Source organism: Sciurus carolinensis, chromosome 12, assembly GCF_902686445.1.
Source record: "Sciurus carolinensis chromosome 12, mSciCar1.2, whole genome shotgun sequence".
Taxonomy (NCBI): domain Eukaryota; kingdom Metazoa; phylum Chordata; class Mammalia; order Rodentia; family Sciuridae; genus Sciurus; species Sciurus carolinensis.
The window spans coordinates 4363288-4386661 of NC_062224.1; the positions used below are offsets into that span (position 1 = coordinate 4363288).

At 45.0% G+C, this 23374-nt stretch overlaps 1 protein-coding gene across 1 annotated transcript in view; it reads left to right on the top strand.

Moving 5' to 3' along the window:
• Positions 1-1153: 1153 nt before the first annotated feature.
• The window catches only part of Actn2 (actinin alpha 2), a 58351-nt gene continuing 36130 nt past the window's right edge, over positions 1154-23374 (top strand). The window contains exon 1 of the mRNA XM_047520302.1: positions 1154-1425. Within this exon, the coding sequence (XP_047376258.1) occupies positions 1300-1425 (126 nt within the window). The 5' untranslated portion in view covers positions 1154-1299. The remainder of the gene's footprint in view (positions 1426-23374) is intronic.

Here is a 23374-nt window from a genome sequence, read left to right on the forward strand (position 1 = left end):
TCTGATGTTGCCATCCTCCTGCCTCAGCCTCCCTAGTCGCTGGGATTAGAGGTATGTGACACCATACCCTGCTGTTTTTAAAAAAAAATTTTAATGCAATGTATAATAATTTGCTAACTGTCAAAGAATTTCTGCAGAAAATTCCGAATAAAGTATATGATGTAATATGTTTAAGGAACATGATCATTCCAGGCATACTTTCATCTTGAAACATGTTAACAAATGAGTAGTCCGCAACCACAATCAAACCTGTAGCATTATTATTCGATTCAGATATAAATTTAACCGGAGACCCTATCAGTTGGTCCATGTAGCCAGACACTTAATGCAGTGTTTGGTTTACAGTAGGTGCTTGAAATATTGACTTCAGTTTTCAGTCTACGTGTCCCAAGGTCCTGTGTTTGCTTCCTTCACAGGCATTACTGGTAGGGAACAGCTAAGCAGCACCACCCGATGAAAAGACTTACGTGCAGCAGCACAGTGGGTCAGATGGAAATGTAAGGTGAAGCGGGCTGCGTGTCCTCGGTTGTCAGTTCTTTTAAATTTATGGGTGGCAGGTGAGAGTCGACACTTCCTGGCTTTGGCTAGGTTCCCGACATTCTAATACTGTCAGTCCAATTCCTTTGCCTTGAATTTCTCAGGTGAGGGCTGGGAGGAGAGAAAGGATTCTGTAGCTTCTAAACTTTAGTGTGTGTGGGCGGGCAGGGGAAATGGATGGGTCCAAAGAATGCGTGGAACTGCACAGAAAACCTGCAGATACAAATGATATTTGCAAAACGTGGACCGACCCCGCGTGCTCCGAGACCCAGGCCCACTCAAACCCATCGTTGCGGGCCGCCCCAAGAGTCCGCAGGTCACCTGTCGCGAGCCAGAAGGGAGTAGGAGAGGGTGGCAGCGTGGGCCCGGCGGCTCGCGGGCCCTGAGGGTCCCGGGCGGCCTCGGAGCGGTGCTGGGAAGCTGCGACCCGGGGTCACCGGGGCCGCCTCGGCCCGCAGCACGTGCGCGGCAGGGCGGGGCGGGGCGGGGCTGGCGGCACGTGCGCAGCGGGGCGGCGGGAGGGGCGGGGCCGGCGGTGGCACGTGCGCAGCGGGGCGGGGCGGCGGCGGCACGTGACGCGCCGCGCGGCTATTAAGCGGCGCGCAGCGGCTCGCCGCTCGAGCTGGTCCTTCTGCCGAGACCCAGCGCCTGGGCAAGCCGCCCGAGAGCAGCCGCAAGGTCGCCGCCCGCCTCCGAGCGTCCCTCCGTCCACCTGTCGGCCCCGCGCCCCCTCGCCGCGCCGCAGCCCCGGCCCCGAACGCCATGAACCAGATAGAGCCTGGCGTGCAGTACAACTACGTCTACGACGACGATGAGTACATGATCCAGGAGGAGGAATGGGACCGCGACCTGCTGCTGGACCCCGCCTGGGAGAAGCAGCAGAGGAAGGTCAGCAGGCCCCCGCCGTGCACTCTGGCCAGGGCGCCTTGTGGAGGTGGTGACTTGTCCTGTGTCCTCGCAGCCCCGCTGCCATCCGAAGGGAGACTGTGTCCAGGGACAGGCAGGACACCGGACACGTGTGCATGTGTGTGTGAGTGTGTGAGAGGGGCGTGTGTGTTTCAGTGACAAGAGTGGCATAATGAAAAACGTTGAAATGAAGAACAGTGCTTTGTGTGGTTCTCACACCAGCCTGCGTTGGTTCTAGAATCTGAGAGTCCCAGGTCTGCTGCTGACTGGCTCACCCCTTGAGTCTGTGACCTTGGCGGTTGGCTTATACTCTACTGGTTCTGTCCTGTCTGCTCGCCTCAAGCCTATGTCTCCCCAACAATAGGGGCCGGATGAACAGCACCTTCGTGCGAGCTTTCTCAGGGCTACCCCCAAAGAGTCATCGACAGTCATTTAGTGTTTGGGCCTCATTGGAGAGGGATGCTGTAGAACACTAGAGTTCACCAGTCAAGTAATAATTATTTCACACTCTATTTATAGTTCATTGAGGTAAGCACACAGGGATGAAGGAGTCAGCCAGCTTCCAAGCACTCCCTGCCCATCCTGGTTGGTGCTCTCTGGGGCCCAATGGAACATTCCACTATTTCAAGGTTTCTTCTTGATCCTCTTGGCGAGAACAAATAATGGGTGCGCACCAAAAGGCTAAACCCTGCCTCCTCTTTGGCTGGGCACAGAGCCTGGCTGGTCAGGCATGAGGTCAGAGATTCGCTAACCCATCCTTATGATAACAGCATCATGGCCAAAGCCAAGCGTCCTGTGCTTTCTCCTCTTATTTTTCTGGGTACAGGACAAGGCGGATTTCCCTCTTAAGGGCCTGTTTTTCAAGTGGATAATCTGTGTTGACCGTAGGGTGCCTGGCAATCTCTGTAACTGCTTCCATCTCTGTGGGTGATGGTGTGATAGCATGTGGGAGAGGAATATATGATGGAAAACATGCAGCCTTGCTTCTCTCCCCACAGACAGCTGGAAGGAGAGTGGTCCCGTATTTGGATTATTATCAAATAGTCAAGCACTATTTTTATAACAGGATTTCTCTTTTCTACCTTCTCTCTGAAAATAACGTTTACCGTTACTATTGTAAGACTCCCATTACTTGCCTTTCAGTCTGTCTTGGTTTCTTAAGCCTTTTACTGTCCCTTGGAAACAAGAGACAGAAGGGTAAATAGAAGTTCAGACTGGAAAGAACAACTAAGTTTCTAGCCTCCACAGTTTAAAAAAAATTTTTTTTAGTTGTAGATGGACACAGTGCCTTTATTTTATTTATTTTTATGTGATGCTGAGGATCAAACCCAGTGCCTCATGCATGCTAGGCAGGTGCTGTACCACTGAACCATAATCACAGCCCCCTAGTCTTCCACAATTTTGAAGGGCACTTTGTGAGGGTAGCAAGTAGCCTGAGGGTTGTTGGCTGTCATCTGGGTGCATCCATGCATCATAAGTCAGCAAGAATTAAAAAGAGGTTTAGTTTTAACAGTGAATGCATTATTTTCTCTTACATTCCCCAATTTTTACTGCATTTTTCATGGATTTGAAAAAAGAACTCCTACATTGTTTCAAAGATTCCTTTTTCTTATAGGAAATAGCAAAATAGCTAAGGATCAGGACAGGTTGACTGCCTGTCATTTTTTAAAGTAGCAGTCTGATCTCAGAGGTTTCTGTTTATTATTTTAGGTAGTATGATTGTGAGATAGAGATAATATATGTATCCAGAGGTCACATTGAGCTGTCTTATGCTTTATTTAATTTTTAACATATGTACAGTATTTTTGGATATAATGGCATTGTTATTTTGTTTAGATTTGGGATTCCTGTGTGACTGTGTTGTTAAAATTGTGTAGCACTTGAGGTAAAGTATATTATGAAAAAGCAAACATACTTGCTGATCTCAGTGCAAAATAATGCTAAAAAGTTTAAAAAGTTCCTTTTTAAGGTAGACCAAATGTCGTAGATGCTGGGGTAAGGGACCTCAAATTTTGTTGTGTCTGAACAGATCCAGAGGAGACTCTCTTTCCACTTTTGATATAGAACCAACTCAAGTCAGTGGAATAATGTGGAACCAGAAGCTCAGCACAGCCAGAGCGGTGGCCTCTATTTATGTCCTATGAGACACACTGTTGGAACATGGCGAGCACAAGATGCCATTGTTTCTATTGTGGGCTACCTTCTCCACACTTGCCATTTAGTGATATGTTGGGTATGCGGTCTGTCAACAGATGCTGGTGGCACATGATGACGTCTGCAGGGCTCTAATGGATACAGTGCCTAATTATACCCACAGTTCAGAGTGTCTGGAGGACTGTGGTAATCCTTGCTCCCTAGTATGGAATGCCTTGCTGTGGAAGGACTTGTCAAGTATTGTGCTGTTCATAAAAGGTCCTCCAGAAGATGATGGACTTAGTACGCATAGACAGAGGCATCCAGAGTGCCCACCTCACCTGTCAGGGTCTGTTTAGTGCATGGGCAGGACTGCTTGTAAAGAGTCTTGTGTTCTCCTTCGTACAGCTCTTGGGCAGGGGAAGAGTGCCTACAGTGTCTTGGGTATAGCACTCAAAATAGTAAAGAAGACTGAGACACTGGGCTTACTCCTGGGTTAGAGAGAAGGTTCTGTCCTATCAGTGCAGCTTAGGGATATCAAATTTCAGGTAACAGGTTGTCTCCAGGGTGGACCACTAGCTTCTAGAGCTCTGAAATCTAGAAACAAGCTTCCCTGGATCAGGGAGCACAGTCCTTCTCTCCCTCCCCAGGAGGTGACTTATCAGAGCATCAGTGCTGATGTGCATGTTCTTAACCATGCAGGAGGCTAAAGAAGATGCCTGTTTCCCTACCTAAAGGGTTCTTACATCTTAATCTGTGTATGACTCCATGATGGATGAACTTTTCTGAGTTCTGACTGATCTCCATAGTCCCTCCAGAGGTTCAAGTTCTGCACTTTCCCATTCTCAGTGGGGTACCTCTGACTGTCTGGCCTCCCAGCTAGGGTGTCTCTGCATTGGCTCAGGCAGTGTGGAAGGATGCATGTGCAGGAGCAGCTGCCCACAGGTCCAGGGTCACACAGAGCCTAGAGACTGCCCCTCTGTTTTCTGTGGGAGCAGCTGCCCATTAAGGGGACGTGGTTGAGGCGCCTCTCAGCTAGTGACACATGATCTTGCCTGAGGTTTTACTGGGAGAAAAGATACATGTTGTGTAGCTAGATCAACAACAAGCCTGTCACTTCATGAGATCCAGATGAATCTCGTAAAATCCTGATGAATCTGAGTTCTGACTGGTCCTCTGTGATCATAGCTGAGTCCCTCTACCTTTTCAGTATTGATTGGTGCATCTAGGAGACAGTTTAAATTCTTTCTTATTTCATAGGTTTTTTTCTGGATCCCACAGCTGAACTAATCTATGTTTAAGGGACTTTACACACTGCAGAAATCCATAAGTGTTCAAATATTATTACCCTTGTACAGCAATGTTTGTTATTTTCTTGAGCAATCTATTTTCAGGTCCATACTTGGGACAAGATTGGTCCTTAGTGACTGCAGCGTACTTCTTTAAAAAACATCATTTTTAGATATAGACGGACACAGTACCTTTATTTAATTAATTTATTTTGAAGTGCTGAGGATGAAACCCAGTGCCTCACACATGCTAGGCAAGTGCTCCACCACTGAGCCACAACCCAACACCTACAGTGTACTTTTTGTTGGGATAAAATGTATACAACATAAAAGTTACCATTTTAACCATTTTTAAGTGCACAACTCAGTGGCATTATGTATCTTCATATTATTGTACAGCCATCACCAATGTCCATTTCCAGAACATTTTCCATCACCCCAAACTGAAACTGTTCCCATTAAATACTCACTTTCTAGCCCTCCCTTCCCCCATGTACTTTGAAAATTGGATTTACATACTCAAACACTTAGAGTATAAGAAATCGTTTAATATTAAGTGCTAGATTGTCTAAAGAATAAATGATAGGAGGTCAAATCAGGAGAACCATGGTGGGTGGAGAATAATGAGGAAGAACTTACAGCGGGGTAGACCTGAGCCGGGCCTCCTTGAGTGAGAGCTGTTGGCCGAGGGGAGTCATGTACCCCTTCAGCACTGACAAGGGAGCCTCACTCCACAGTTTCATGGGATCCCCCCACACTCACAAAGAGAGGCCACAGTGGAGAGGCAAGCATGTAGAGGGGGAGTAACCCAGTGGCCACATTGTCCAACTCGGATACCTGAAGCCTCTTTCTGTATTCTTGGATTGTCTGCGGCTCCTAAGGAGTTTGAGGATGTGTGAAGAGCAGACAGCCTTCGTGAAACCAAAGATGCAGAGTTGAATTTAGAGAGAAAAAAGTGCTGGGTTACAGTGGGCCTGGGAGGCCGCGGGGATCACAGACGCATTCTGCAGGCCGAGAGAGCTTCCGCGGTCTCTGGAGCTAGGAGGAGCCATGCTTACAAGGAGCTTCTTGTTTCAGGATCAGTCGACATGGGAAGGGCCTGAGGCTAGGGGACCACTGTGGGACCATGGCCTCACCATGAGGATTAGAATGAGGGGGCAGTAGGTGCTGTGGCAAGGAAGGTGTCCATTTGAGAGTGATCCGAGGGATTGTGGAAGGATCGGACAAGCACATGTTGTTCACAGTAAGCTGTTGATGGATCTGGTCAGGCTGACTGGGTCCTCTCATTAGAGCTCCTGGCCTAGCGCTCAAGATGGTACTGACGAGCAGCAGTGTCTGCTGATCCTGAGAGAGTGCATCCAGAGGGGAAGCTAAATAGTTGCAGGAAGTGCGCTACCATGCTGAGGTGGCAAGTCCCATGCCTGTGGAGGCAGGGCTGAAGTTTGAGAAAGCTTTTCATGGCCAGAGAAAGTTCTTGATGAGCAGTAGGGTAGAGGAAAAGGTAGAAGCAGAATCTGGTGTGAGCCTCAGGAAACCTCCACCCCACCCCCAGGGACTGTCTTACACAGTGCTGAGGAGAATCACAGGTTGTGACAAGGAGGAATCACTGTCCTTGTGTCCTGTCCAGGGCATTGTGACAGGTCCTGGGTTCTGCCCTGCTGTTTCAGTCAGATTTACCAAGTAAGAATCTCGAGTTCAGAATCAGATCTCCCATGAGTGGGAGGAGGCTAGGACCTTGGCTGGAAACCTTAATTAATGCAGCCTCAGAAAACTGTCAGAAAGCACTCAGCCGCCACAGCTGGGAGACACCTACAGGCCAGGCGCGCCTGCTGTGGGCGGGAGCCACCCTGATGCGCAGAGGAGTTCCTGCCGGATCGCTGGAGGACAGTCAGAACTCACTGCCGTTTCCCTGGGAACAGCACTGATTCTTCCAGAAAGAAGAGAAAGTGAAGACTAGGGGGAAAGCTTGCTAGGTGCTCTGCTAGACAAAGGAAGGAGCATCTGATGTGCGAGAGTTGGGTCTTTATAGGAAGTCCGAGAGAGCGTTTTCTACACACATGCATCTGAGCATGGGCTCCACGCACAGACACACCCTCCCCGCAGTTGTCTAAATGGTGTTTTTACCTGCAGCGCTGTTAAGAAGTGCAGTGTAAATGGGCAGAATCATGATTGCTCATTCAGGCATTCATTGTGATTTTTCAAGGGGCCAGGCAAGAGAATCGACACCATGCTGGCCCTGAGAGAGCCGAGTTCAGGCGTGGGGGCATGTGAGAGGCACAGAGTAGGGACCCAGTTCAGCCAGGCTGGGACGGGGAAGGGGAGGTGCTCCGGGCTGCCCTTCCTGCTGGGCCCCCTGGGGAAGAATGGGAACATCCTCCTAGGCGCTCGTGCCAGAGACCTGGGACCTTGCCCCTCCTCTCCCCAACAGTGGCCAGCCACGGCCTCCCCAAGTCCTAGGCCTGCCTTCTGCCTCTTAGGTGCTGCCAGGCCTTCTGCATTCTCTGTCCAGGCCCGGTGGCCTCTTGTTCTGTCACTCTCCCAGTAATCCTGCCTGTCTTCAGCCCTTTCTCCTCCATGCTGACAAGAATGATTTTGAAAAGACTCAGGCTGGGCCTGGTATTTTCCTGCTTAAAGCTCCTCTGCGATTCTTCATTGCATTCAGGGGAGGGGTCTGACCTGTCCTGGGTCCTGAGACCAGGCTACGCTTGCCTGGGTCTACTGACCCTTCCTCCAGCTTCCTCAGGGTCTTACCTGCTGGCCGCCCTTCACACTTGCCCCTTCCCTTTGCCTGGTGCACAGCTCTGGCTCCTCACCCTGGGGGCTTCTCCCTCTGCAGCCCCTCCTCCAGAGATCTGCCTTCCAGGACACAGCCCCTTGGCACTGTGCTCCTTGGCCTGCCAGGCTGGGAACAGTCATGCTGTGTGGTCCTGGTTCTCACTCACATTAGTTGACTGAAGAATTTATGAATCACCTTTCTGAAAAAAATTCAGTATGATTAGTTTTTAAATTTAAATATTAAACAATTAGATTTTATTTATAGACTTCATAACTCATTGAGCTATAAATGTAATAACTCCAACTCATATTTGTTGTGTGATGCTTTTTCTTATTTTCTCAAGTTTCCACAGTAATAAAATTCTCTGACTTGATTGTTTTAAGACTGAGCCTTCAAAGACAAGCTGCTCATTTATTTTTTTTAAAAGTTGGAATTTAAAGCTTTTGGAATTGAAAAAAATCATCCATGCAGATTTACTTAAATTATAATAAAATATGTCACCATATTTATTCAAAAAGTTCTGGTAACCTAAATTTGATTTAAAATGACTGTTTTTTTTTTCCAGATTGAAAATCTTCATCCATTTAAAATTCAAAATTCATTTATGATTCAGATAAATATAAATTTAAATTTTTGTGCTTTTGTATATGAAAGCATGAACAGTTTTTGAAGATGTGGAATGGTAGTGGAATTGGGAAATGGGCAACGGGTGAGGTGACACTGAGGAGCCTGTGCCACCACAGGGAAGTTTCTTCGAACGCAGTATTAGTGCGTACCCACCCTAGAGCCCAGAGTTAACATGTGAGTTGTGCTAATATGTTTGTTTGATTTTGCCAGGGAGTAAGTGTGTTGATCAGAGTCTCTGCAATTGTTGTATATTCAAAGTAGATTCTTCATGGTATCTATTACAACTTTTTTTGTTAAAAGGTATTCTAGCTTGGAAAAGGCTCTCTTTTTTTAGTAATTGTGAGAATCAAATGGACAAATTGGTTAATGTGAGATTATTTTGGGCAAATGGGAGCAATATTTAATCTGAGGCTACGATTCAGTTTTGCACAGATAATTGTGATTGAGTTGGCAAAGGTAAATCAAGAAATCCATCTTTGCAGTCATAAGGTTGGTTCGTTTTTACAGTCCTGGGGAAAATTGAACTCAGGACCTCACATATAATAGCCAGGTGCTTCACTACTGAGCTCTGTCCCCAGCCTATTTCAAGAGTCATAAAGAGTATTTAGGTTACTTCATGCTAATCAGACAAGATGTAAGAGTGATAATTATTTAGAGGATAGGTAATCTCATTGCTCTTGATTAGAGTTTGGAAATATTTTATATATATTAGGTGGAACCATATGAAATTCTCCTTGCTATTTTGACTTCCCAAAGTTGCAATTTCTTATGGTTTAACCCAATAGAACCACTTTACCACTATTGTGGGAGTATATTCAAAGTCCTCAACTAATACCACAAAATAACCAGACTGCAGAACTGAATTCTGATTTGTTCTGTCCTTATCTCTAGTGCCTTTGGTATTTATTTGGGGGAAGCAAGGAGAGTGTGGGGTTGGTAGAGGTTAAAAAGTGGGATTTGTATTGAGGGCCTGATACCCAATGGAGGTACCCTGGAGGAAGATCAAGGCTAGAGACTTAGGTAAAGGTGTTATCTGCATATATGCAGAGGTTGAAACTACAGGAGGGGAAAATGGAAGAGGATTTACCAGAAAGGTACCACAGTGAGCTAAGAATAGAGGACTCTGGAGGAAGCAGTGACATTAACTGAATGTGGAAGCCTTGCCTTTCTGGATGAAAATATGCATGTATTAGACAACTTGGAACCACTTGAGCTGTCAGGATGTCTTTGGTTTTCTTTCTGGAGAAGTCTTACCTTGGTATTCCATTGGAACTTTGCCAGTCAGTCTGGATGTGGTGTTTGCATTATAGTAGTCACTGGAACAGAAGCCCAGGGCTTTGGCATTGTGGAATGAAGTATCTTTTAGCTGAAGAGGAAGCAGAAGCTGTCAGGAGTTATTAGGGTGATGTGCTTGAATCCTTGAATCTGTGACATAAAATCCTTCTGCACTTGGAATGGCCAATGACGGGCTTTATTGAGGAAGATGTCACTGAAAGTTTGTGGGGTTACTAGAGAAATAGAATGTTTCATCTTAACATTCCAAGGGTAGAATTAAGCTCCAAGATAAATTTTTCTTCTTCCCTTTTATCACATATGAAATGAAGGAAATAATGAAGAATTGTTCTCATTTAGGTGTTTTGCTTCAATGTTTTTAAAAAAACAGTTATTTGGGGGTATTTGATAATATCAGTCATGAAAATGGTGAAAGACATGCAGAGTTATAATCAGCTTAGAATTTACCCTTAGAGTGATAATATTTTATTTGGAAGCAAACACATTTTTGAGGGGAGGCAGAGTCTGTGGGGAAAGATGTTACTTGGAAATACACAAACTGTGTTTTACATTTTAGAGACTATAATATTTCTCTCTCATTGCAATTTTATGATATATGGGGTGACTGATTATTCTCTTGCATGCTTTGGCTTTTTATGTTATATTTGGGAGTAGAAGGATTCTTCCTCACTCATTGTAACACCAGTACAAGAAAAATTCCAATCAGACAGTAAAAGTGATATTTTAATGTAGAATTTTTGCCAGTGGATTTTAAAAAGGTGTGTGTGGGAGGGGATTTTGGCGTATCATCTCAAATATCCCAAACCATTCACTGTATAAAGCAGAGAAGCAACTGTTTCTGAGAATTTCCAGGCACTATTTTAACCAAATACATTGTTGTTTGGTCTTTAAAATAATTATGAAAGATGAGCCTCGTCATCTTCATTTTTTAGCTAGGAATGCTAAGTAACCTGCCCAGGAGCAGTTGAGGTTGGGGAAGTGGTAACTGGAAAATGCAGAGAATTTTGTCTAAATTATGAAAGTGTGGCTTCATCTCACAATTGAAATTTTATAAAATAATGAAGATGCTCATTATGTTACTGCTAATTTTTGGTCTGTCAGTGAAGGAACTGGACTTCAGATCCAGGCTGCACGCTCCAGGAGCCAGGCTTTGAACCACTAAACTTCTGTTTGCTGCTATCCCTCATTCTTAACTTTTTACTTCTCAGAAATGTCCTGCTTTTGTGGAAGGTTCTATGTATCTGTGAATTTTTAATTTCTAAGCCTGTCAGCTGGGAACATCTGAGGGAATGAAAACCCTGGGCTTTAAGGCTGAGCACACTGTCATTCAGAGGTTTTCTCCAGCTAGAGCTCCCAGAGTTGCTTTGTCCACTGGAAATGCCAGAGGAGGAGGCAGGGGCCACAGAAAAGCCAACCAGCCCTCCCAGGCAGTGTGTCTGGGGATGGCCGCACAGGGCACGTCTTTGGAGTTAGGTGCTGGTATGACTCCCTTCTGAAAGAAGCCAGTCAAGAGCCCCAGTGACTGTGTTGTCTTCCTTTGGAACGTGGAAAAGGAGGCTCTCCGGCAAGGTCGCAGACCAGCCTTGCTCCCACAGGCCTCCCTGCCAGGCTGTAGGAATGCCACCGGATCAGGGATCCGTGGGGATGTAGCCTAATGAGTGGGGAGTCGGCAGTAGGACAGTAGTTTACATTCAAAAATATCTTGCTTTGCTTTTGTTTAACTTCTCATTGTGGAAAAGCTAAGAGAAATTAAGAAATCCCTCTGAAGGAAGCTGGTGAGGGGAAGCGCAGCTGGGTGAACTGGAACTGTCCAATTGCAAATGGAGCCTTTGTGGTGAAGAGATGCTTTCCATGAGGGAGCAGAGTGGGTCCTCCTCCCTGTGTGTGGTACTCCTCCTTCCTCCCCAGGGCCTTCACTTCCTTCTGCCCTATGATCCCTGCCCCACCTGAGCACTGGTCTGATTCTCTCAGTCTAGTGATTTCTCATGCCTTTGACTTACATTTTAATTCCTAAAAGTTGAGATTCCCATAACCTGCCTTTCAGGAATCACCAGTATTTTGAAGGAGACCTTATAAAGGAGAGTAACCCTATTATCTGGTTCTGGTGCATTTCAGACTCAGAATAAGAGGGTAGAGCTGTGCTAAGGAACACTTAACCAGGCCTGTTAATGTCCTGTGGATGTGGGGGTTGACTCTATGCACCCTGGGCATCAGTGCTGTCAGGTGTGTGCTGCAGGTTAGGAGGACTGGGAAGACTACCGGCTGCGGATGGACCCTGGGATTCCACCCCACCTCTGTCAGACTTGAGGGTCTGGTCCTCTTGGCATCTCTGACCACTGTCATCCCTGCTTCGAGGAGTGAGCTTGAATTTGAGACAAGAGGTGGAAATGATGTCTGTGGATTCTGAATTTGATACCTCTGCATCTTTATTTCCTCCACCACCCTGGGAGTACAGCCAGAGGAAGGAGCAGGACAGATGTGGAAAGGGTTCTGCATGAGAGGCTACTTTTCATCTGGCCAAGACTGCTTCTGGAGATTATGATTGCACACAGGACAGGCCCTACCCTCTTAGAAGTGTGTGTCCAGCGTAGCCCCAGGAAAGAGATGGGGACATGTTTGCAGCAGTTCTGGACCATCTTCTTCCTTACAAGATTCCTTCTAACCCTGAGAGATGAAAGACTACATGAGAAGCAGCACAGCAGTCCCTGGCTTTGGGCAAGGCACTTCATCTCTCAGGGCCCCGTTCTTTATGAGATGAAATGAGGTTGGGGGACCCCATGTACTGGTTTGCTCAGAACAATCCTGTTTGGGGCTGTTGTCCAAAAGGATTTTAAATAGCAATGTCTTGACTCTCAGAAGTGGCCCAGTGATGACTACAAACTGGGGTCACCCATTCCAAGGAGCCATACAAGACAGCCTTGTGGAAGGTCAATGCTGGAACCCGGGCAATTCATCAGAGAGTAGTGATGCTGTTTTTCAAAGTACTGTCTTGTTCCTGTGCTCCACAATATGTAGATGTTGGTGAAGTGAGGTTTCAAGTGTGCGTACGGGAGTCTTGTGATTCCTGAACGTCCTAATCCATGAGTCTTATGCTGTAGGCCATGCCTTGCAGACCCTGTGGGGATCTCGCCCAGGGACTGGAGGGATATGGGCCCACCCATCTTGCTGGAGGCCTCCTGGGGCCCAGGTTGCCCTCTAAATGTGGGTTTCTGTTATACTTTTGGTATTTTATATGTGTATTTTTTATTTGTATAGTTTTATAAGTGTATATTTACTTTTCAGATCATTCAATATTAATTTTTACCAGGCATTAAGGATGCTTATTTTGCACATCTGAAAAACTAAGTGTTAAATACTTAAATTCTGAACCCCTTACCAAAGTCAGGTCTCTAGATGTGTTCTTCTAACAGTTTCAGTCTTTTTTGCACAATTATAAGAATTTATTTCTATGTTTGTACACTTGAAAATCTGGGGGTGAAATGATGATAAGTATGTTTGCTGTGTGATAAAATCTTGTTTAATGAGGTATTTTTCCCTCAAGCCCCAGTTGCCTTTAAGGTCCTTTAAGGACTTAGTAGGGAAGCAGTGGGAACTGTGTCAGAGATGCCTGGTATGTGACACTGGGCTCTGTCGCCATAACTGAATGTTAGAGACGCAAAAGGATTTCTCTTCCATGGTCCTGATTCTCAGGCAGTGTGTTCCTTCTCCATTAGGATTTTAAAATGTGATGTCGATACAGTTGTTTTAATGTGAGACTTCAAAATTAGTCTTCAGCACTTCATTGAGAGATAGGCTTCAGAAGGCTAAGGATGCTGTAACATACTCCATTTAAGTAGTCCCTGTCCACAGTTAGGAGCTAGCTAGCATAATCACAGAAAGCCATGAGGGGACAAGGCTGTGAATCTAGGTGAACATGAATTACAGTTGTTTTTTATTGTCCTCCTGGGTCCTGGGAGTTGAACCCAGAGCCTCATGCCTGACAGGCAGGTGTTCTGCTGTTGAATTACACCCACAGCCCTGGGATAATTTTTAAATGGCTGCATAAAGAATGCATGTTCATTGTTGAATATGTAGAGAAGAAATTGTTAAGTCACAGGGAAAAGCAGAGTTGATGATGTGCCCTAGTGCCCACCAGCTTGCTTTGTGCTATAGTTTATAAGCACGCATTTGTGTATTTTATACTATAACTTCTGAAACGGTCCAGAACACAAGGTATGTGAGATCTGTATTTTCATGAACACTCTCCAGGCAGCCTTGCTGGGCCTCTTGCTGGGGAATCCCAGCCTGGTTCCCTCCTGCGTAGAATCAGCAAGAACTGTGGGGAATACCCCACTTCCCTGGGTTTCCCATATGTTCACACGTTCTCCCTGCATTGGAGGAGAAGGCCGGTGCACCTGACTGGTACAGCACAGGAAATACGGTGGATCGCGAGAGTGCTTCCTTCTAAATGAACGCATCTATCCCTCCGTGTAGGCAGCCATTTCTTTAGGTCCCTGAAAATAGTAACAGTAGGGTGAACTTGAATTAAAGGATATATATTTTGCTGTCTATAGCACAAGCTGCTTCCTTGGTGCTGGATGGGCTGAGGGAGAACAATGTGCTTTTCTTTAAATCTGAATTCTCTCTCAAGAAGGGAGTGAGGAAAGTACAATACAGGTTGCAGAAGCCCAACTCTGAGCAGCAGTGGGGTGTGCCCTGTCAGGGAGCCATGTCTTGTGCATAATTACCCAGGCTCCAAGGGAACAGGTTATTTTGGGAAGCACGGCTCAGGATCAATCATATGGAGGGCTCTTTGCTGGGAGCCTTAATATGGTTGCTTACCAGAAAATCCCCAGAGGAATTCTCCCCGCCCTGTGTGCCTGCTTGGGGGAGGCAGGTGTGAGCTGGCAGAACACCCAGCTGGTGGCTAGGTCAGGCTCCTAGTGCTCCTGTGTGGTTGACCTGGGTGACCAGGCACTAGTAGCTTTCCTGTGGTTGCTTGAGCTTATTACTTTTTTCTTCTCCTTTTTTACCTTCTAGAGCAGAAGTGACTTAGACTTTGATTCTGAAGACATTTGATTTGGTTAGTTTAACATATGCTTCTAGCCCTAAAATAGTTTGGAAAGAATCTGAATATTTCTTGTCTTTGCTCTTTTGGACTTGACAGTTAAAGGAGGATTTCACCAAGGTCATTTGTGAACCCTCCTTTAGAAGAGAGAGTGCCATAGTGGCTTTTCTCTTAATAAAATGTTGTTTTGAGGGTTTATGAACTCCCCTTGGCGTTAAAGTAGAGTTATCTTGCATCAGGTGTCCACGTCAGAAGTGCTGGACATCCTTGATAGACTGCCTCAACTCTAAGGACTGGAAAGAGGTAGAGATGAGTATTTGCAGCTGAAAAATAAGAATCAGGAGAATGAGTAATAAGGACTCCTGTAAGTGGTAATAAAATGTTTGTAGGAAATTTTCTTGAACAGGGAGGAAATTAACAGATGGAAATATTTTAGCTTCTTGATGAATGTAAGATCTTTATGAAATAGAGGAAAATGCTAAGAAATCAACCCCAATGCAGTAGTATTTATGGCAATCTGTATCTGAGGGAACATAGGGACACATGCTGGGTTTTAAATGGAGAGTTTGACATGGAAAAGGAATGCGGTAAGGTATGACCCAGGACAGTTGGGGGAGGCAAACTGTAATTTAAGATCAGCAAGTGCTAGGCTTCAGTTAGTTCCATGGCTCATTCTTGTGTATCACTGTCTTCCTTCATCAAAATCAGTAAAATTTAGACTTTAATAGTGAATGTTTTAGCTTATTTGAATGTTGACCTCCCCTTAGAAGAAAGACTCAAGTATCAAATGATTATTCTTTCTTTCATTTGTTCTTTTTAGTTATATATGACAGTAAAGTGTATTTTGACATATCTTACATATGTGGGGTATAACTTCCCATTCTTATAGTTGTACATGATGTGGCGTTTCACTAGTCATGTATTCATATATGAACATAAGGAAGTTATGTCCGATTCATTCTACTTGCTGTTTTTCCCATTCCCTTCCTCTCTAGAAGATGATTCTCAAATAAAAGCGTGATCACCACTCTCATACAAATATAAGGGTGACTGCGTGTTAAAAATGTTACTTAACTCATTAATGAGAAAACTAGTGAGACCGTACAGTCAGTCGGAAGAGCATCCAGAGAATAGACCTCTTTAGAGGTCAGGAATAGTGAGGTGAATGTCCTGATGGGCAGGCCTACTGCGGGAGGGAGAGGGTGGCTGGAGGGGTTCATTTGCATGTCTGTGCAGAGGTGGTTTGCACTGCTGTCAGTTACCTGTGACTTAGAGAGTCATAGATCTTCCCCTCTGTGTATAGCCTCATTAGCTTCCCCTCTCTAGATTCCAGAGCTGTAATTTGTTCTGTCCTTTCTGGAGGTTTGGGGAATGACTCCACATACCAGAGGTCATTCCTTAAACCAAAATTAGTCTGGGCTAGATTAGGGTTTGTTGACCCCTCATTCCAACCTCCCACCCCCTGAGCTTAGGGTGCCCTGTCTCTCTGTTCTGAGCAACACATGGTCTAAATACAAGTCATCTCAGGGGGTCAGCAGTGGAAGCCTAAAGTTCATGGCTCAGAATTTCTGATTCAAACCAGGCCTGGGTAAGAGTGTCATCCCAAGTGCTGGGAGAGCCATCTTTAACCTGCCCACTTAAAGCATCACCCATTAGCTCCATTCTATTTTTAGATACCCTCAGCAGGGAGGTTGCCTGTTATTTTTGCAAGGTAGTTCTCTCTTTTTGGCAAACTTACAATCTTTCTTAACATTTAAGGATTCAGCAGTTCAAGTTTGACATGATAATAGTTTTTTTAAAAAAAACTATAATTTGAATAGATAACACATTTTTAGCTTCTTGGTCCTTTTCTTTTTCTTTTTCTTTTTCTTTTTTTTTGGTTAAAATTTTTTTTGATTGTTGTCCTCTTTGATCTGCCCCAGAAAATCTGACAGGTAAGAACTTGGTGCCACTCTGTTCCAGGCACTGTCCACAACACAAAGACTCCTGCCTGCTTCTGTGTGTCATTTTGACTAACATTTCTTAGGATGTTCAAGTGGTAATGGGGATGGGGCTTCTGCAGGCTGTGGAGTGTTGTGGGCTTTCCTGTCCCTTGATTTGAGATTGTTAGGTGTCCTGAGGCATTGATAAAGGAAATTCTGAGTCCTGCTTACAGAAGGAGTTTGTTGGAGTTAAATCAATAGAAAAAAAGGCTGCCTCTTTTTTCTCCTACCATGTCTTTGGGTAATTAAATTTGTTTTTGTCATTGGTATTGGAATTCAAGTTAAAAGTGGCTTTTTTTTTCTATCATCAAAGTTCTTATTTATAACTGAGATCATTACAGTTTAAAGTTGAACTATTGAAAATTGTAGCAGGTTCTAGCTGCGTGTGTGTGTGAATTTAGATGCCCCTGTTGGGAGCTGGGTTCTTTGGGTGACATACGGGAGAACAAGGTACTGGTAGGGCTAGTGTGTTCATTTTGGGGTCTTTGATTCACGGCGTGTTTGCATGCAGGCATCTGAAAGTACAGGCAGAGATTTTGGGTCTTCTTTTGCAGTGGAATGCAGTAGGACTTGCCTTTTTACAAGGGTTCCTCTTAAGGCTCTTTGTACCTGGTATGTTATGAAACGTTTCCTGATTGTTCCTTAGTAATAAAGGTTTTTTTTTTGTTTCCTTTTGTTTTAGGATGGGCAAGATAATTTTACAACTCCCCTTCCACCACCCACAAAATCTGATATTCTGAGCACCTTTTACCCAGAGGAAGTTAAGATATACCAGTGTGTTTGTTCTCACCCGCAGTGGGCATACTGGTGATAAATATGGAGACGATGAAGACTTGGCAGCCTTCTGGCTTCTTGAATCATGGACCTTCTTGCATCTGCTTTGTGTATCTGCAGCAGCATTGTCTGGACTGTGCTAAGCAATATCGTGTTTATCCTTAGTGATCAGAGGTGGGCTGTGTCCGTGCTCGAGTAGGCTTACATCATGCCTAGAGGTTGTCTTCATTTTCCTGAGCAATCTTGTCCTCCCTAAATAAATTTCTGGAGTGGCTTGATTCTCTTCTGTTTAAAGCCACAGCGCCTCAAGCTTCTTGAATTGCCATCACTGCTTTCTGTTCTTTTGTGTTTCTCAGTCTTACAGTTCATCATACTTGTGAGCAAACTAATAGAAGTTCAACAGTGCATTCCTAGGTGAAGAACAAGCCACCAGGAGATTAACTGATATGCCCACCCCACACTAAGCTGGTTGCGAAGCCGGGCTGCTGTACCCAGAGATTGCTGAACTGAGCTGTCGAAGTCCATGTTATCTAATAAGATCTTGGAGGCTAAGCAGAGATTCGTGGGCAGAGAATAAAAGGGCTGCCCACTGTGTAGCTAGATATCCGGTTTTGTAAGTTATGCCAATGGTGGACTTCCAAGACACTATGGGAATTGATTATAATTCGTGCAGGATCCTGTTGCATTTGCATAATCCTTACTTTGATTAAATTTTTAAGATTTTGTGTGAATAGTTAAAAGGTATACCTGGGCCCTTGGCAGCCTTAAAGGTTTGGAATTCCATCTTCATTATGGTGAATATTTTGTCACCACTGTGAATAGCTTCTGGGTCCAGAGACTTCCTGGATGTTTGAGTAGAGACCAGCAGAAACACTGTGCTGGATGTGTTCCAAGATGGTGAGGTATCTGTCTTTAAATTTAAGGTTATACTGTTGGTGTCTGATGTCACTCTGGATGGGCCCCTTGGTTGGGATTAGTAGTGCAGCGTCTGTGGGGATCACCCATACCATTTCTTATGTGATATGTGCACAGGTAGGGGCCTTTCTGGTGGGCAGAGGGGTGTGGAGTTTTATGATAAACCAGGCATCTCTGCTTCGGGTATCCTTGTGGAAGACAGGAACTTCTCCCCACGCAGGGTTAGGCCACCTGTCTCTGGGAGGGCAGAATCTCCTTTCTTAATGATAAGGTTGAAAACACATTTACTTCTGAGAAGCAGCTCTGACCTTCCTCCCTGACCTTCACTGAGGATTCTCAGTACATGGGCAGCTTTCCAGAACCCCCTTAGTATTGCAATATTTATAATGAATGAACCAGGAAAGAGATTAGAAGTGAGTTCTGGCAAATTGAGAATTCGTGAAGTAGAAAAGAAGACCCTGTTAAAGTGATTGTTAAAAATAGAAAAGTAAGGAGTGGTTTTGAGGAAGTCAGCTTAGCAGAATTGCGCTGTCCAGTAGTTTTTTTGTGAGGGTGTTCAGCCCATCCTGCCCCAGGTCGTGCTGGCCAGCCTGCTTCTGCATTTCTTCCCCTCTTGTAACCTGTTGAACGATCTCACAGTGCTGATCATGGAATGACTGTCCCTCCCCTTTTTGTAATAGCCAGGAGAGCATCGGGACCTGAAGGACAAATAATTTCGTGGTGTCAGAGTCAGAAATAGAATTTGAGTTCTGAGCCATGACTGCAGGCTGCACTGGGCTCCGCCTGTTCTCCCTGCTCCCCCTCTGGAACTCAGTTGTCCCACCCGACAGGGTGCAGGCCCTGGGGTGTGTCAGTCAGGGCAGGCTTAGGACTGCTGAGTGGGCCTCTTGATTCCCTGTGGAAAGTAAGTGATGTGCACCTCACAATCACAGATCACCTTCGACCCCTGGCCATTTTGACCCAGTGGGCAGTGCGGTCTTGTGATTGGCAGGTTCTTCAGGCCTGCCTTCCCCTGGCCTTTGTGCTGCAGACCCCAGTTCTTCTCATTCAGAAAAGAGCTAATGTTTTCAGCTTAGGAAATGTGATCTGAGAATTATATGTAATTATTTTTAAAGAAAAAGCTGTTTAAAGAAGTATAAAGGATACTTGTAGACATGTCACCAAAATTTTTGCTTGGAGAACTTGGAACGATGAAGATTACTGGAGTCATTCCAGGGTTAGAACCTTCCTGCAAACAGAAGTAACTGAAAGACTCCTTCAGAGGACCACGGTTGGCCTCAGAGCTGACCTTTTGTCTCTGTTCCCAGGTAATCTCTTTCAGGTGAAATTGTGCACCTGTGTGGTCAGAGAGGAATGATATAAATTATCACAAGCATTACACATTTTGCTTAAATATCTTTTGCACCTTTACCCTGTGGAATAGGTGGGATGCCAGTGGCTTAATCAACATAAAAAGAAACCTGGTGTGAACACACAGGCGGATCCCTGCTGGCTCAGTAAACAGGCTTTTTGCCTTAAGCACTTGTGCAGATTTCACTGTGAGAAAGGCAGTGGTCTCCTAGTGCCCATGGACTAAGGACTTTGCTTATAAGTCCTTCATGGAAGATGGAATGTTCTCTCCTGCCATTGACTAGGGCTCGCGTTTGTGGGAGACTCCTTCAGCTCATGTCTTTCTCAACTGCTACGTGAGGGGGTTGAGGAACATTTTCTGGGCTTGAGCACATTCAGGAATATGGCAGAGGCTGAGGCTGCTGATGGTTTGGGTTTCCTCTGTTTTCTGAAATTAACGCAGCTATTTCAAGTCACCATAAAGTAGCCTTGACTGATGGCTCCACTCTTCTCCCTGTGCCTGGAGAGCTGCTGTCTGCATCCAGGGAAGGCCCTGTAGGTGGTGGAAACCAGCCTGCACCTTTGGACTGCCCATCCTGGCCTGTGACTCAGGGTTGTGATCACTTATGTTTAGGAAGGAGAGCCTACTCTTTTCTCCAGTTGTCTGATGGGCATACAGTGAGAGAGTGTCTGCCGCTGCATTTCTTTTCTCTCTGTGACATGAAGACTTTTTCCTCAGCTTAGTCTTAGCTTCTTGGAGGGACTAGAAACACCTGTCTTTCCTTGCTAGGGATAGATGGTTTCCTGGTTTCCCTTCTTGGTCCTCTTTGTGTGTTTCTGAAACGTTCTTAGGTGTGTACTTTTGAGTTGCTAATGGCATTTGCATTTCTCACTTGGCACAGAGGAAGGGGTACTAGAGAGGCAGAGGAAGTTCTGGGTTGGAAAGCCAGGGAGGATGTTGGAAGGTCTCACATGTGCCTGGGCAGCTTCTGAGTTGGGGAGACTTTGGCCTCTTTCCTGGTTCATAGAGCACCATTTCCCTTAAGAAAATGTGGCAGTCTGGTTTGAATCAAGGAGACTGTCCCCCAAATCCTGTGGACCTATGTTGGTTTCCATTTACATTTTCATGGAATTAAAGACGCTATTCAAATAGCAAGTAAGTCCCCAAAGAAACCTTCAGGTGATACGTGGGGTCTTTTTGCTGCTGTTTCTGTTTCCTCCAGGTCCAGAGGCTTTTTGTGGAACCCTCAGGATGGCCCCCTCTGGGCCACAGTGATCAGAACTGTGAATGGGATGGAAGTAAACATTCTGGTCAAGCTTAGGATTCCTTTCCAGAGCGCACAGCCTCTTTGCAAGCAGTTATCTCGGAACAGCCGTAGTCCTTGTTCTCTATGTAAGTTGGTCAGTCGCCACCTCTGTGGGCTCAGGAGAAGTCCTTAAGATGGGGAACTTCATTAGGCTTGACTAAATCAAGTGACCATTCAGACTGAATTTGTCCTCTGGATTTGCACAACCGATTAAGTACCCATGATGAATCACCTTCGTTGTAGCTGCCTGTAAGGGTAGTGGCAGACAGTCTGCACCGAATTCTGTGGTGGGGGCCCAGCTGGTGTTGGTTTTGTGGGCAGTGCTGGGGTTGTGGCCAGAAGTGCCTCCGATACGTTTATTTATTTATTTATTTATAGTATAAGGGAATACTTTTTCTTTTAGTCGTAGATGAACACAATACCTTTATTTATTTATTTTTATGTGGTGCTGAGGATTGAACCCAGCACCTCACACGTGCTAGGCAAGCGCTCTACCACCGAGCCCCAGCCCCAGCCCTCCAATACATGTATTACAAAGACACTTAGATAAAGTATGATGACTTTCACCAGCAATGTTAGCTGTTTTTTAAGTAGAATCTAAGTAAAAGCAACTCTGTGGATGTTTATTTGTTGTATTTTCTTTCTATTAATAACTTTGTTTTTATTACAACCTGCTGTTCTCCTGCCTTTCCCACAAGATCAGGTATATAATCAGTCTCAATATTGTCAGTCAATAAAACAAATAACACCCTGTAAGTAGGTTTGCTTAGGGAAAATGGAACCTGTTTTTTACGGTAAGAACTCAGTAATCTGGAAAGAACTCAGTAATCTGGAAATAACGTAGATATCCATCCATAGGAAGCCTGTTACATGAAATGTTGTTACAGTGTAGTGGGATACATGGCAGCTGCAGATAGGAGCCATCTGTACTGATAATGGAACAGTCTCCACACCATACTTCCAAGTGGATAAAAACAAGATGCATTACTGTTTAAAGGGATGCGAAACCTGTGTCTGTGCACAGATACCATAGGAAGGACACACGTGAGATGGATGCCCTTGTGCTCCCTCTGGGGCACTCGGTTGCTGGGGAACTAGGGTGAGAGGAAGGGTTTTCACTTAATACTCTCCTGTTCATTTGAGATTTGAACCCGTAAAATATTTCATTTCTTCAGAAAGTAAATGCATAAAGTTAGTATTTAAACAAACAAGCAGTGGAGGCTTAGAGTGATCTTATCTTTGGAAAAACAGCCTTTGTTATCTAGAACAGCGCTGATCAGTAGGATTTTCTGTGATGCTGGGACTGTTCTATAGTTAAACTACCCCATAAGCCAGACTGAGTGCTTGAAAGATGGCTTGTGCAATTTGGGGCTACATTTTTAATTTAGTTTCATTTTAATTAATTAAATTTGCGTAGTCACTTGTGAGTGCCTGCCACATTGATTGGGGATGAATCTGGAGCTTCTCCCCTGCCTAGAAACTCAGATGAGTCTTAGGGAACTTACTCCTTAAGGCTCTCAGTGCAAAGTTTATTAATATAAACCCAAGAAAATACCTACATTTTCTTTTAGGCCTTGAATTTAACATTACATGTAGTTCTTGAGATGAGTGACCATTAGATTTGAAAAATTCTCTTTATTAGCCAGGAAAGTAATTTTTGTGTACCCTGATTGTCTCATCTTACTTGGAAGCAGCCTGTTTTATGAGGTTGATTTTCTCCTCTTAAGGATGAAACCTGTTTATTTCCTCTGCCTCCCTCCCCCTAGATTAGCATGCCAGGCACTTTGTTCCTGTGCCTAGCAGCTGTTGTGAGACAAGGGGACAGTTTGAATTCTTAGCCAGCAGCTGCCAGAAGCATTCCTAATCTGGTTTTGGCAGGAAATAGTGCACAAGTTGAAGCCAAGTTAAAAGAAGCTAAAAAATAAACAGAATGACTTTGACTGCCCCTGATATATAGTCCATTTTCTGTTGAAGATCACCCTGTGATTTGTTAACATGACTGGACCAGGATCCCTTCTGGGGCAGGGCTCTATCTAGTCATGTTTGAAATCCAGGATCTAGCTAGGGCCTGGAATATGCTAGTATGAGGTTAGTACTGTTACTTTTTTTTTTTTTTTTTAATGTGGTAAGGGGGATTGAACTTGGGCACTTGACCACTGAACCACATGCCCAGCCCTATTTTGTATTTTATTTACAGACAGGATCTCACTGAGTTGCTTAGTGCCTCACTTTTGCTGAGGCTGGTTTTGAGCTCGAAATCGTCCTGCCTCAGCCTCCCAAGTCACTGGGATTATAGGTGTGCCACCATGCCTAGCTCAGTACTGTTACTTTTTAAATGATTACCACAAATTTGTTTAATTGATTCAGTTAAACCATTGTTTATCCAAGATAAACTGTTTGTTCATAATTAGTGATTGTGGGTGCCTCCTTCTCTCTCCTTTCTGCCGCACAATGTCGCC